At 35.8% G+C, this 15,055-nt stretch overlaps 1 protein-coding gene across 1 annotated transcript in view; it reads left to right on the top strand.

Annotated features, from left to right (window-relative positions):
• Positions 1 to 15,055, top strand: part of WDR72 (WD repeat domain 72) — a 200,938-nt gene that overhangs the window by 120,246 nt on the left and 65,637 nt on the right. The window contains exons 17-18 of the mRNA XM_036843803.1: positions 3,039 to 3,118; positions 8,699 to 8,894. Of these exons, the coding sequence (XP_036699698.1) occupies positions 3,039 to 3,118; positions 8,699 to 8,894 (276 nt within the window). The remainder of the gene's footprint in view (positions 1 to 3,038; positions 3,119 to 8,698; positions 8,895 to 15,055) is intronic.

Below are 15,055 nucleotides of genomic sequence, written 5' to 3' on the forward strand. Positions count from 1 at the left end.
GTGGCTTATGTTTCACTCTGAATAAAAGCTACAGTCCTTAGGATAGCTCACAAGGCCCTGTATAACCTGGCTGCTCTACTTATGTCATCAGACACACCCCCCCATCTGACCTCATCTCTTTGTACTCATCCCCTGCTTCACGCCTTCCAGCTTTGCTGGGCTTTTTAACTCGTACCCAAACATGGCAGGCAGGGTTTAGGGTCTTTGCACTGATTGTTCCCTCTGTCTAGAATGTCCTTTCTCCAGATTCCACATGAATCAACCTGCTGCTTCCCACCTCCACCCTCCATCCTTCAATTCCTCCTCAAATACCATCTTATCAATGAAGGTGCCCTCCCTTCTCCCCCGCACACCCTACCCCTTTCCCTGTTTTATCATAATCCTTTTCACTATCTGACATGCTGTATAGCATTTTTTCGTTTGCCACCTACTTCCTGCTACTCAAATGTAAGCTCCAGGGAGGTTATTGTTTTTTATGACAGTTTTATTCACTGCTGTGTCCCCAGTTCCTAGAACAATGCCTGCAAGGAATTAAGCAAGTACTTTTGGATTAATGGATGAATAGAAAATAGAACAATGGTTTTGGAGATAAACCACTAAGGTTCAAGATCAAGTTCTGCCACTTACTACTTAACTTTGGGTGTATCTTTTACTCCTTTCAAAGCCGAATTTACTGCATTTATAAAATGGGAATAAGATTCCAGAATTGACGTGCATTTTGCTTCCAAAGTTGTGCAGTATATGATCAATACATTGGGATGGCCTGAACAACACTGCACAGTGGCCCTCTCAGGGCTATTGAAAAGAATATTCATTTGGGATATTTTAAAGTGAGAGTTTATTAATAGCTTCCAATTATTAAGCCCCTAGTATGTCCAAAGAATTATGCCAATGACTTACATATATTACCTCAAATAATATATAAACAGCAGTGCACAGTAGGAGGATCTATCTCTGTTTTACCCTTGGGAAAATTGGGACTCAGAGAAGTTAGATGACACGCATAGTCAACCAGCCGACAAGCTGAAGGGCTAGGATTCCAGTCCAACTCCATCTAATTCCATACCCCTGTTCTTCCCACTATGTCAGGCCACTTCTCATATTTATGATTACAAGTCATGATTCCTCTATATGATCCCGTCTGGATTTCCAGCCTTCTCCTTAGATAGTAGCCCTTTTTAGGGTCATTTGCTCTAATTTTCTTTTTTTATATAACACTGGGAAAGAGACTAGAATTTAAGGTGCAGTGTAAGTAGTTTCTGCAGAGACCTAGGGATTTGCTAACCAGAGCCAAGGAGGCCCCAACTTTTCCTATGACTGTCCCAACCAAAGCAGCCTGAGCAACTAGTGTTATTACTGAACCATCTCCCTGATGTTGAGAGGTGGCATTTACAGCATTTAAAATTCAGTTAGGTACTAAGGAAATATAGTTTTATGTTTTATAGTCGCCAGATGGGAGGTGAAGGGAAAGGAGGGATTCACTTCATGCTATTAATTCTATAAAGTCCAAGCCTGAGGAAACCTGGGATGTTTTCTTTTTATCTTTCCCCCTGAAGTTATAATTAATTCTTTAACTCACTGTTATTGCCAAGAAAAGTTGGCTCTCATTTCCATCTCATATTAAAATTTTAACATCACATTAAAGTGTGCTGTGAAGTACCCCGTGATGCCAGTAAGTAGTTATGGTTGAGACCGATACTTAGCTTTGATGGTGGAATCACAAGGTCAACAAAGTGAGAGAGGGAGAAAGGAAAGCGATCAAAAGAAAATGCTGTTACCTGCTGTGCTCATGAAGAAATGGAAAATACGACTTCAAACTCATAGTGTTGTATCATATCACATCTTTTATGTACTGTTCTTGGGCATTTCAAATTCACATCATAAGTTCCATCAGGAGAAAATGATGATATTAATGAGAAGTTTCTCATATATTTCTTTCATATTCTCAGTTTATATTATATCAATACCTTCTATTACATTTCCCTTGACCACTAATGTGAGATATATATACACACACACACATATCTATTAATATATAAAATGGTAATTCAATGAAAAGCATCTTGGACTAATACTAATTTGAATAGTTGATCCAGGATTTCAAACATACATTAATACATTAATTTAAATAGACAATTATAGCAATTTTCCCTCCAGCTCAAGCCTGCATCACTCTTCCTTATCTCGCTCCTGGATCTGGCACCTAGATAATATACTTTAGCCATCAGAAAGCCTTAATTCATTGATTTTTTCATTTGGATGATAATATGTTCATTTTCAATTAATGAAAGGGCACTTATTAAGTGCTCTTCTGTGTAGGGAACTGTCGGACACTCTATGGATCAATTTAAATAAACCAAGCCATAGCTCACTCTTAAAATTTCACACTGAACATTAGGGCAAATAGATAGAAAGGACATTTAAAAGGGCAAACTTAAAAAGAAACAATACATAACAAAATGAGTCAAATTAAAACATAAGTGCTATACCTATTGATCAGAGTAGTATAGCTCGGTAAGGACGAATCAAAGGAAGTCTTTTATAGGGTTTTCTGTGTGACAGATACTGATTCATGGCAAGGTAGAATTTCAGGAATTATTTGTATGAGGAAGGAGTAGTAAAATTCAGTGATCTGTTTTGGGGGGAATGTTGGTCATTGCATTTTGTTGGCAAAAAGGTACAGACAGAAATGGGTTTAAGGTATAAAGATGAATTTGATTTGATGTGAATGTGTATTAGTATAATTGTTAGAAATATATATATATATATATATATATATATAAGTTAATTAATGTTTCTTGACTCTGGCTATATAAGAAAATCATCTGAGATACTTTTAAAAAGTATTAATGCCTGCCCCACCCTCACCCAGGGACCTATTAAACCAGAATCACTGGAAGATTGAACCTGGGCATCGGTGTTTGTGGGGAAAAAAAAGGCTCCCTAGGTGATTCTAATGTGCAGCCAGGGTTGAAGATCATTGGGCTGCATCCATGTTTAATACTCAGAAGATATAAATGTGTTCCATATATTTCTAGGTAAGAGTGAATCCCATCTACCTGAAGCTGACGTTTCACTTTTGAAGCTAATTTCCTGTTGGAAAGACCAGTCTGTCCAGGTATGATACGGTTCATGTTCTTGAAGTTATTGGAAGAGTTCCTTGCTGCTGTGGTTCATTCATACTCCCCTTTACCTGAGAGTATACGTGAGTAGGTACTCTTGTCCTCACATATTTTCTTCCAGAGTATTTCATTTAATAGGACTAACGCAGAGACTAATAATGAGGGAAAAGTGGAAAATAACATGCAAGGATGCACCAAGTTAAGGGGCATGAATAGAGGGGGCCGAGGAAGGGATGTTTATCTTGTTACAGGTAACTTATTGTCCACTGAGGTTTCAGGTGGTGGCAGAAATGTCTATTATTTGATTTCAAAATTAGATATAAAAGTCCCTAGGCTTGAGAATTTGGTAGGTATAATTAGAAATCATTTTTCTATCCTTTTCATCTGTGAGCTGATATAGAGAGCTGGTTTCCTCAATGTCCAATTTAAGTCTTTCTTCTTCTTTTCAAGGATTTTTTTGTGGATAGCTTTGAACATTGTACAATAAATATCTGTGCATTGATTAGATGAATATTTATTGGAACTTTATTCTTCATGGGCTTAATAAATGTCAAATTTGCAAGACAAGAAGAGCAATAACTCCAATTACAAATGGTTATTTTTGGTTACAGGAAAACAAAGAAAGTCAACTCAGAACAAATTATGGGGGCTGACACCATAAAACCAAATAAACACAGTTGGGATGGTTATTAAAGCCATGACCTACATGATTTGACCCTCGCCTAACCTCTTTCTTCATCATTCTCCCCCATTCTCACTAGCCACGTTGATCTGCTTGTAATTTCCAGAACATACAAAGCTCACTTCCACCTCAGGACCTTACTATTCTCTCAGGCTGGAATTCTCATTTTTTCCATTCATCATTTGGGTCTTTGCTCAAAAGCCAACTCTTCAGAGAAGTCTTCCCTGATCACTCCATCTAATATTGTCACCATACCTTGCTGCCCCATGCTCCAGTTACCATCACATTATCCAGTTTTATTTTCTTTGTTGTGTTTGCTTTTAGTGGAGATTATACCATTTGCTTTTTTTGCTTGCTTACCTTCTGTCTTCTCACTGTAACAGAAGCTTGCTGAGAGCAGGGACTTTGCCTGTCTCACTCACCCCTTTCACCAGTGACAGTAGCCAGTCAATATATATTTAATGAATGACTGAATAGCTATGCAAAAAGCATCTGTGATAATCAAATAAATATTAGTATATGTTGACTTTACCGGCATATTTACAGTCACCCTAAAAGAGTCTCTATTAAAGGTGGGATTTTTTTTTTTCCCCAGTAGCCAAAGAATTTCTCAACAGGGAAAACAATTCTTAAGGAAAAAAGAATTCGATAAAACATTTATCCTGAGTTTCTCTAATTAAAGATCTTTTGTAGTTGTTCATTTGACCTTAAAATAAATTTTAATGTGGTTTGGATATGTTTGGACTAATGGAACTTAAGGTTCTATGATTCTATGACCTTGTGTAAAATGCTGGCAGCAGGACAAATATTACTAGAGCATTTATTACTCACTCTGTATGAAGTTTAAGCTTCAAAATTCTCCTCTCATTTCTGCCACTAACCTGATGAATGACTCTGGAAGATAGGTTTAACTTGTTGATTATTTATTTTACTCATGTGTAAAGTGAGAATGAGAATTCTGGGGCCCTCAGGAAAAACAGAGGCTCTTGCAAGTATCCATATAAATGCTTCGTTAACCAATCCTCAAATTCCTTATAAAGCTGTTCATTTAAGCAGTTAGTCAAATCATGTTAACTTGAATCTGCTTTTTAATGTATTTTAGGAACACTAGGTGGTAATGGAATGATTTTGTAAAAAAGAGCGTAATCCTACTTCAGAAATTGAAGGGGGCGTACCTTTAAGGGAATGGGTAAGGATGAGTTAATTTTGCAGATGAATGAGTTTGTCTGGAGATTGTTTTTTGTTTCTCACACATGAAATATACACAACATAGAAATAAATGCTGAAGAAGCAACAGCAGGTTTTGGGGTTCCTAACTTGCATGTTTCTGAAGCAGCACTAACGTTCTTTGGATTTTATAATCTAACACCAGTGGGTGAAATCATGACATCCAGGCCTCCTGAGAGAAGTATTGCTTTTCCAGGAGATGATGCAAGACATGAAAGGCTCGTGTGAGCCTGAGTGTTGGGAAAATGCTTTTATGCCAGAAAATCTGGACACTGAAACCACAAGCAGGCCACGGGGGCCCTTAAGAGTCTTTATAATGCTCTGTACTATTTTACAATACTTTCAAGGTGTTGGTAGAAAACCATTAACATTTTTAGCTTGCTATGGCATAGTAATACTTCTAGTAAAAAGTATATGGCCCAGATGTGGCTCTCTTTTCCCAACCAATAGATTTTTAAACCTTATTTTAAATCTGCACATTCCTTCATAAGCATGTAATGCTTTGCATATCTGTCTTTTCAGGAAAACTGTATATGCATTTGGAAGACAGCTTTATAGCCATAGTGCTTTCAATTTTAGCTCAGTATTAACATCACAAAGTTATATAAAATAATGTCTACAGATTTTATATTTTGTTGGGAAAAATTCTATGCCTACTACCTATCTACAAAATTTATCAACTCTGTTTATATGCTAGAGACACTTAAGTATTGACCGTCAGAAACTATCATTAAATTTTACTTTCCATAGTATATATTTTTAAAGTATACAATATCTATTTCAATTCCATTATCATGGTTTTAGTGCTCACTGTATACCAGATACTGTAACATTATTATATGCTTATATAAGTTGTACCATTTCTCTGTGTATTGACTTCACACTGAGCACAAAGTGTGTATTTTGAGTTTGTTTCCAGTTGGGTACGTGCCATTCTGTATTCACTTTTAAGTTTTGTGGCTCTGAGTATCCTGCTCATTGTGGTTAATATGTTTTATTCTGCTGTTTCTGCTTCATCTTGTTTTTTAATGATACTCATATTGATTATTCCTGCAATATGCATTTGTAGTGACAAATATGTCAAAAAGTTTCAAAATTTAACAGGTAAAAAAAATATGGTCATGATATATAAATCTAATAATTAGAAATGTTAATTGAAGCTGCATAAATCCCTGTATTTTTTTAAGAAAGAATATGAATCCAAGTTGTTAGAGAATATTATATCTAGTGGATAGAGGACTTTCTAAATCACAGTTGTGAGAGGGCATCCATAATCCCATGGGAGCATATGGCCAAACTGCCCATTCTGAGGGATAGACCATAGTCTGGATGTACTACAGTTCTGAGGATATCCTCTAATATCTTCCTGATTTTTATAGGTATGAACAGAAGCAAGTTCCATACAGCTTTCTGTGATTGAAAGCTCTCATCCTAGCCTCTCTCAGCATCACAGACTGTTTTATAAGTACGGACATGAAGTCCCAGAGAAGTACGTGACTTGTCAAAAGTTACATTTGTAGTAACTGTCATAGTCAGATCAGGAACTTGGACCTTCTCATGTCACATTGAGAGCTCTGTATACCACACCATTCATGTCTTGGAAGCAGTGCTATCAAATAAATGTGTGGCAAAATTAAAATGACATAAATTCGGTGTTGTAAAATTGTCCATGAATAATTAATACAGGTTGTCCCATCATAATATCTACATGATAAGCATGATTCACTTATTGTGATATAGAATAGTATATGTTAATAGATATCATAGCTAATAGTTAATATACAACATATCTCAGCATATGGTAGATATTAATAAGCATGACTCATCAGTATCATGATGTGTAGAATTATATGTTGTGTTCATGGTATGCAACAGCTTTCACAGTGTTGAGTATCTCCTCACATGATGTAAGCATTATGTACCTGCATTGTGACAGGCAGTACTACAATGTTAATAGATTTGGTATGCAATAGTAAAATCATATCATTCATTAGCCTTTTTTCACGACCCAACCCAGCATTTGACTGGGCAAGAACAGGGGGATGATCAGTGATCAAGCAGCTCCTCTGATACTTTCAGGAAGCTCCCTATATTTAAAACTCTAGAATAGAGTTTAGAACCCAGTTCCTTCTACTCCTGTAGTTCACCTAGCATCTGCCATCAGCAAAAACTCTCAAGTGTCCCTGGAACCTAAAGGTCTCACATGCTACCAGGATACATAAAAGGGACTAAATAAATATTTAAATGAATACCTACTCTGTTTTGGGCATTAGCATCTCTCGATCACCAGTCTCAGTGGTGTTGTCCCAAAGCCCTAGCTCTAGGCATCCTATGAGTATACTGGGAATAAGGCAGAGGGGACGATGGTAATTATGGAACATGAGTCATCTTGACAGAGGACAGGCTTTTGAAGGGAAAAGAGTAGGCATTGGGATGTGGCTATGTTAAAGGTTTAACTATCAGCCAGGGGAGGATATTGGCAAGGTGTCCTAAGTTCATCTAGATCAGCAGTGCCCTTCCTTTTCTCTCACCAATTCAGGTCTTGGCTTTCCTTGAACTCTACCTAACTTCTGGACCTTACCTCATCTCTTACCAGGAAGGGGCTAAGGTACTGTCACTGGCTTTTTACTGAGATGTAAGGGTATAGAACCTTGGGAGGACATATACTACTAAGGACATAGAATCAGGGGTTAGAAGGCCTGTCCACCAGGTCTGTGTGGAACTTGGGATGTCACATCCCAGGTTCTTCATTTTAAAAATGAACATATTGGATTAGGTGCCCTGTGCTAAATATCTCCCTTCCCCTTCCCTCAACCACAGGTCCTTGACTGGGTAGGTACAATAATCGGAAGGCAGGCTTTGCAGTATTTTAAGCCATGTAAAACCATATACACATACACACAGTTTAGTGAGATTTACTATTAAAGTCTTGTCTTTAACTTTCTGTATTAAACCTAGTTTAAATCAAGGGTTTTTAGCTGAATCGTGTTTTAGAGCTAGACATTGAGGAACTAAACCTGTCTTTCAGAGCAATGTGATATATTAAAATTTTCTTTATCTTCTGGTATAAATGAAAATATTTTATGAGAAAGAATTGAGAACTCCCTTTAAACTTTCCTTTTACATTCTCTTGAGTTTTTTTTTTACTTTTTTAATTTTTTTAAAAAAATTTATTATTATTTATTTTTGGCTGTGTTGGGTCTTCGTTTCTGTGTGAGGGCTTTCTCTAGTTGCGGCAAGTGGGGGCCACTCTTCATCGCGATGCGCAGGCCTCTCACTATCGCGGCCTCCCTTGTTGCGGAGCACAGGCTCCAGACGCACAGGCTCAGTAGTTGTGGCTCACGGGCCTAATTGCTCCGCGGCATGTGGGATCTTCCCAGACCAGGGCTCGAACCCATGTCCCCTGCATTGGCAGGCAGATTCCCAACTACTGCGCCACCAGGGAAGCCCTCTTGAGGTTTTTTTAAAAGAAGAGTATGATGATTTGGGTGCCAGTTTTCAGTAACTGCATTTCAATTGTTTCAGATGGTAATTTTAGTGGAATGGAGCATTCCAATTTATGTGAGACTTATTCAAATCAAAATTCTAGACTTTGGGTTTTACATAAGACTCCACGCATTTGTGATAACACTAAAAATAATTCATTAAAAATAAAAAAACTTTACAGGTAACTGAAGCAATACAAGCTGTTCTTTTGGCGGAAGTTCAACAGCACATGAAAACCTTTAGAAAGACACCAGTCAACAGTGAACCAGTGTTGGTGGCAGAGAATGGTGACTATGAGATGACGCAGATCCTGCCAAAGATGGAATGGGCCAAGGAGCCAGAGTTACAGTGTATTACAGACACTTTGTCTTTGCAAAGTAAGTGCAACATTTATTGGTATGCTCTTTCATCAGAACTTTTTCTACTACTCAGAACATTTTGAGAATGAGTTCACAATGTATCATTTCTGCAAAAACCAAGCCAAGTGCCCTGTTTCTGACCTTTTCTGCTATCAATTTCCTCATAATTGTCAAGTTTCTAATTCTAAATTCTATTATAATTAATAAATTCTTTACAGAACAAAATTTATGTAATTTATTAAAATGTTTTAAAGTTAAGTCAGTAAAAATGAAAACAGAACTAACAGTGATAGCTTAATGGGACATACATTATAAGGATACCCTGATAATAATGGGTCCTAAATTTGTTTTCATTTGATACCATGGTAATAGCCATGTGCCATTTTTTTTTTTCTTTTCTGAGAGTAAGAAATGTACTACAAACTAAAATTGCACTGCTTTACAGTTGGACCACTTGATTCTTTCTATAACAAATTTTATCATTGTAACTTTATAATCATAGTGTTTATGGTTTTGACTAGCAAGTGAATCTAAATTTCTGCTGTAAAATGTCATCTGATTTTTCAGCCTGTTAGTTGTGACTTAAAAATAAAAATTAAAAAACAGTAAAAAAAAAATAAGCAAAAATTTGATTTTCAACTTCATTAGTAAGGTTTTGATGAACAAATGAATTTATAATATGATTAAATATATATATTTGTCAGGAACACATGTTACAAATTTACATATTTCAGGTTGAAAGAGATTTTTATTTGGGACTCAGAGAAATGTTGCTGTATTTAAAATGTTAACTCTTACAATGGGTGTCATTCTTAAAAATGCATTATATTTATTTCTTATTATTTTTATAAGATTACTGACTAGAGAGCATTATGTAGTGAGAGAGTATATGCAGCAGGAAAAGGCTTTTTCAGTAAAGGCCAAAGATCAAAATAGACAGAATATTTCCTAATGCCAACACAGTCAGCAAGGCTGGTAAATTCAATAAGTAATTTGTTAAAACTCAATGGCAATTTCAAGTCATTTGTTTACTTGTTGTCAAGAAATTAGCTTTAATTATCTGGCAAATTCACCCACTTTAAGACACTTCTTTTTGATCATATCACAAAATTGTAGTTGTATTACACCTTTCAAGCAAGAAGTAGAAAAATTCCTTTTTAAATTAATTTTCAATGACTATATTTGTGTTCTTTATTCATTTGGAGAGGCACCTGTAGTGTCATTTAGTAGGTTTCTTCCAACTCTCCAAAGACAGCTAGTGTGCTCATCATGTGTTAACTCTCATTAGGTGGTATTTCTGTGCCTTATCCATAAACTTTATTTATTTATTTTTAACATCTTTATTGGAGTATAATTGCTTTACAATGGTTTGTTAGTTTCTGATTTATAACAAAGTGAATCAGTTATACATATACATATGTCCCCATATCTCTTCCCTCTTGCATCTCCCTCCCTCCCACCCTCCTTATCCCACCCCTCTAGGTGGTCACAAAGCACAGAGCTGATCTCCCTGTGCTATGTGGCTGCTTCCCACTAGCTATCTATTTTACGTTTGGTAGTGTATATATGTCCATGTCACTCTCTCACTTTGTCCCAGCTTACCCTTCCCCCTCCCTGTATCCTCAAGTCCATTCTCTAGTAGGTCTGCATCTTTATTCCCATCTTGCCCCTAGGTTCTTCATGACCACTTTTTTTTTAGATTCCATATATATGTGTTAGCATATGGTATTTGTTTTTCTCTTCCTGACTTACTTCACTCTGTATGACAGTCTCTACATCCATCCACCTCACTACAAATAACTCAGTTTCATTTCTTTTTATGGCTGAGTAATATTCCATTGTATATATGTGCCACATCTTCTTTATCCATTCATCTGTTGATGGACACTTAGGTTGCTTCCATGTCCTGGCTATTGTAAATAGAGCTGCAGTGAACATTTTGGTACATGACTCTTTTTGAATTATGGTTTTCTCAGGGTATATACCCAGTAGTGGGATTGCTGGGTCGTATGGTAGTTCTATTTTTAGTTTTTTAAGGAACCTCCATATTGTTCTCCATAGTGTCTGTATCAATTTACATTCCCACCAACAGTGCAAGAGGGTTCCCTTTTCTCCACACCCCCCTCCAGCATTTATTGTTTGTACATTTTTTGATGATGGCCATTCTGACCGGTGTGAGATGATATCTCATTGTAGTTCTGATTTGCATTTCTCTAATGATTAATGCTGTTGAGCATTCTTTCATGTGTTTGTTGGCAATCTGTATATCTTCTTTGGAGAAATGTCTATTTAGGTCTTCTGCCCATCTTTGGATTGGGTTGTTTTTTTTTTTGATATTGAGCTGCATGAGCTGCATAAACTTTAGTGTCTAACTTATCCATTGGCCCATAGTACTCATTTCTGGGTGAGAAATTCATGGTAGGCTATCAAGGTGAAAATTTTTATGAGTTTTGCTATCACATGACTTACCCATTATTTGAAGTTTCACCAGATTGGGCCCTGTTCTGTCCCCAGTTAGTTCTCGGATATAAGAATTATTAACTCTATGGAACTGAGTCTTACTATGACTAAAAAATCTGGATCTTAATAAATATTATCTATCTTTTGATCATTATTGAGTGGTCCTTTGCCAATGTTAAAAGAAAATTTAGGGTTAGCTTGTGATAAGAATTGGAACACAAAAGTATTAAAGCTACTTTATATGTTGGTGGATGAAATTTAGAGTATTTTATTTAAAATAAATATAACATATTTACAAAATAATGAGCATATATTTTCCTGGGAAATATTCCCTGTAGGAAAATACTAATTACAATTGCAATTAAATAGGAAGCAGATAAGCATTGAAGAGGAAAATTTCCAAGCAATATTATATTGGATATTAACATTGCCATTTTTTCCCCTTTTGGAAAAAACTATTTTTTAAACTATTCAGAGGAACTAAGTAAAATTATAAGAAAAGTTTTAGACCTTTATTAGTGGTATATACTGCATTACTTCATGGAATTTTTAAAAATAAATAAGCAAAAAGCTATTTTATTTACTTCAAATGTCCTGATTTAAAGGTTAAGAAGATGGTGTATGTGCTATTCACCAGATATGATTATTCTTCAAATGTTATCGGGAGATTTACTTAACCCCAGTGTCACTGCAACATACATCATTTTATCAAATATTCTTATGATAAATGGTTTATGTTTTTTGATTTTATCAGGTCCTTGTTCATTTTTCCTCTGTGAGCTCCCCATTCCCCCATCTTTTTTTCTAATTTCTTTTATTCTTTCTTGATGCATCTTATTTGTAAATCATTTGGAAAGTAATAGATGATTTTTTTTTTGTACAGATACTCATAAACTTCTTTTATGCCAGGGTAGATTATGTTTGGTTTATTAGCATTATGGTAATATGACAGTAATATTCATAAGGAAAAAATAATATTAACAACAAAAGTTATTACATTCTTAATATGCTCTAACAGTAGGCTAAGTAATTTAGGAATGCTAGCTCACTTTTTCCTTTTATTTTCACATGATCCACATGAACCCTAAGGCTCTGTTTCCAATATTTGAGTTGTCTGTGTAAACAATTTTACAGTTTTTTAAAAAAATGTCCATGTTCATGGAATTGAAGTCACAAAGTACAGCTGAAAAGAACTACTCTCTGAGAAAGAGAGATTCCCATGGTGCTAGCTAGGCTTTTCCTGACATAAGTCTCTGTATATGTTTAGGTTGACATACTAATTATGTATCTTTCTCATACACATAAAAATAAATAATATTTCAAAAAAAGTTCATCACCGTACTAGCTATCTTGAAAGCCACTGGTTTTGCACATCTTGCACTTTGAGACATGCTTCCTATTATTATTCCATTTTCTAAATGAATAAACTGGACTTACCAGGAGGTATGTGCCTTGTCTACAGTCACAAAATTACTAAAAACAAGGAAACAAGCCCAGATATTCTTTTAAACACTGCGTTCTTATCCAATAAGCTACATTTCCCATACTGGCAGCATGAAGGAAATTTGCTCTAAATCAGCTTGATCTGAAAATTGAATAATTTATTGAGTGGTTTTCTTAGATTTTTATTCCTTTCTCATAAATCATACTTTCTATTAACAAAGAAAATGCAGAGTGTTCAATCATTGCCATCTCAGCCCTTTTAATAAGGAAAATCACCAGGTTTCTTGAACTGTTTGTACATGAGGTGGAAATCAGTAAAGTGAGAACTGAAGCATAATATATGTTTGAACTTTATAATTTTGTATCTTATTTTTCAGTGTTTTCACTTGTTACATTTTACAGCATGTATTTTATTTGAGGTCTTAATATTTGTGAATCAGTATTTTATGGGAGAGTGGTGGATTTTATCTGAGTTTACATTTTTATAACGATTGCATTGCTATCTTCCTTGAATCTCTTTAATATGAAATTGTGTAATTAACACTCACATTTAGGGCTAAGATTCATTGCTTTAAAAAACAGCAGTGGTTTCTATTATTAAAATGCATTTGAAAGTTATTTCCTTTAACTTTTTTTTTTAATGTTATTTGGATCAGTTTAAACAAGTATTCTAAGTTGTTCCATTAAACAAATTGCTTGAAATACAAATGGAGGCTTTGTAGATAAAACTGTCACCTTAGAATTACTGGCTGAATTTAAATTCGCGTTAAACTGTGTGGTTGTGAAGATGATGCATCAGATATGGGTATTGCAAATAATCTTTATTATGTGCACAATTTTCAAAGTCTTATCTGCAAAATTAAATAATAAAAATGTCCTCTTTAAGTAAAACCATTATTTTGTAGTAAATAAACATATATTCAACAGAAAAGTGTTGTGGTCCTGGTGGCCATCAGTAGAAGGACTGGCTTGGGACAGTCTTTATCTGCCTGCTGAATTTCTCAGAAGGAAATCTGTCTAGTTGTAGAAAGGCTTTGAAACATAGTGTCTGACTACCTCACAGGGAAACTCTTTCTTGACCATCTTTAGTTATGGTAAATGCATCTTCCACCTCCACCTTAGTCTTAAGGCTAAGTGAGAAGGCCAATGCATTCTTCTTTACAGCCACAGAAGTCATTTAGGAAAGATCTGTGTAAGGCGAGTGAGCAAGGAGTAGAGAAGTAATGAGGGATCGTCATAGAATGCCTTGTGTATCAGAGTGAGGTCCTAGGCTTTCTCTCTGAGTGAGATGGGAAAATATTTGAGCAGACAAAGGGCACATATTTTAATGGGATCTCATTGCCTGAAGTTCAGGGCCCTGGACAGAAGCTGGAAAACCAGTTGGGAGGCCATATAATGCTAATGCAGATGATGGCGGCTTGGAACAAATATGGTGGCTTGGATGGAGAAGATGAGAAGTGATCAGATTTTGAATGCATTTGAAGGTATAGCTGACAGTGTTTGCTGACGAATTGGATATGGAGGAGTGAGATAATGAAAATCTATACTTGCATTTTTTCAAACAAAAATATCCTTGATACAAAGATTGACCCTGGTATCCTGATTTGAAACCTATGTTGGTTAGTGTAGTGTCGCATAGGACATTCCAGGTAGGCTGAAGGAGAGTAGAAGACTCACTTCAGAGAAGGCTGCCTCTGCTATGTTCAGTTTCAAGTGTCCCTGCTTAGATGATCTACAGATTTTATTTTCTAGTATTAACTAAACTAACTCTCAGAAAATGAGCAAAATTTCCTGCCAAGAAACTACAGATTGAAGATAATTCTAATAATGCAAGCCTAAGCAAATAAGATGTAAATGGCATTGTCGTGTGTGTGTGTGTGTGTGTGCGTGTGTGTGCGTTAATGTCCTCCTTTTGAAATTTTAATTTTTGTGTACATTTTAGAGTGGACTTAATGTGGATATACTAATAGCATGTATATTATTTATAAACAAACATACATATATTGGTGATGCGTGCATCAAATTCTTCCTTGCTATTTTCTGCAAGAAAGTATCCCAACCACAGCCTTGGGTGGAATCAGAAGGCAGATATGATAAGCTTTTGGGTATGCAGGGTTGGTAACTTGATATACTATGTTGCACATTGTGCTGTCTCCAAAACATTGAATACATCTTTATGCATCACTCCACTGTGCCTCTGTGTACTGATCCAAGAGTTGGTGGTACACAGAGAACTAATTGAAAATCCCCAGTCGAAGACCATAAACTAGCATCAA

Source organism: Balaenoptera musculus, chromosome 2 (assembly GCF_009873245.2).
Source record: "Balaenoptera musculus isolate JJ_BM4_2016_0621 chromosome 2, mBalMus1.pri.v3, whole genome shotgun sequence".
NCBI lineage: Eukaryota > Metazoa > Chordata > Mammalia > Artiodactyla > Balaenopteridae > Balaenoptera > Balaenoptera musculus.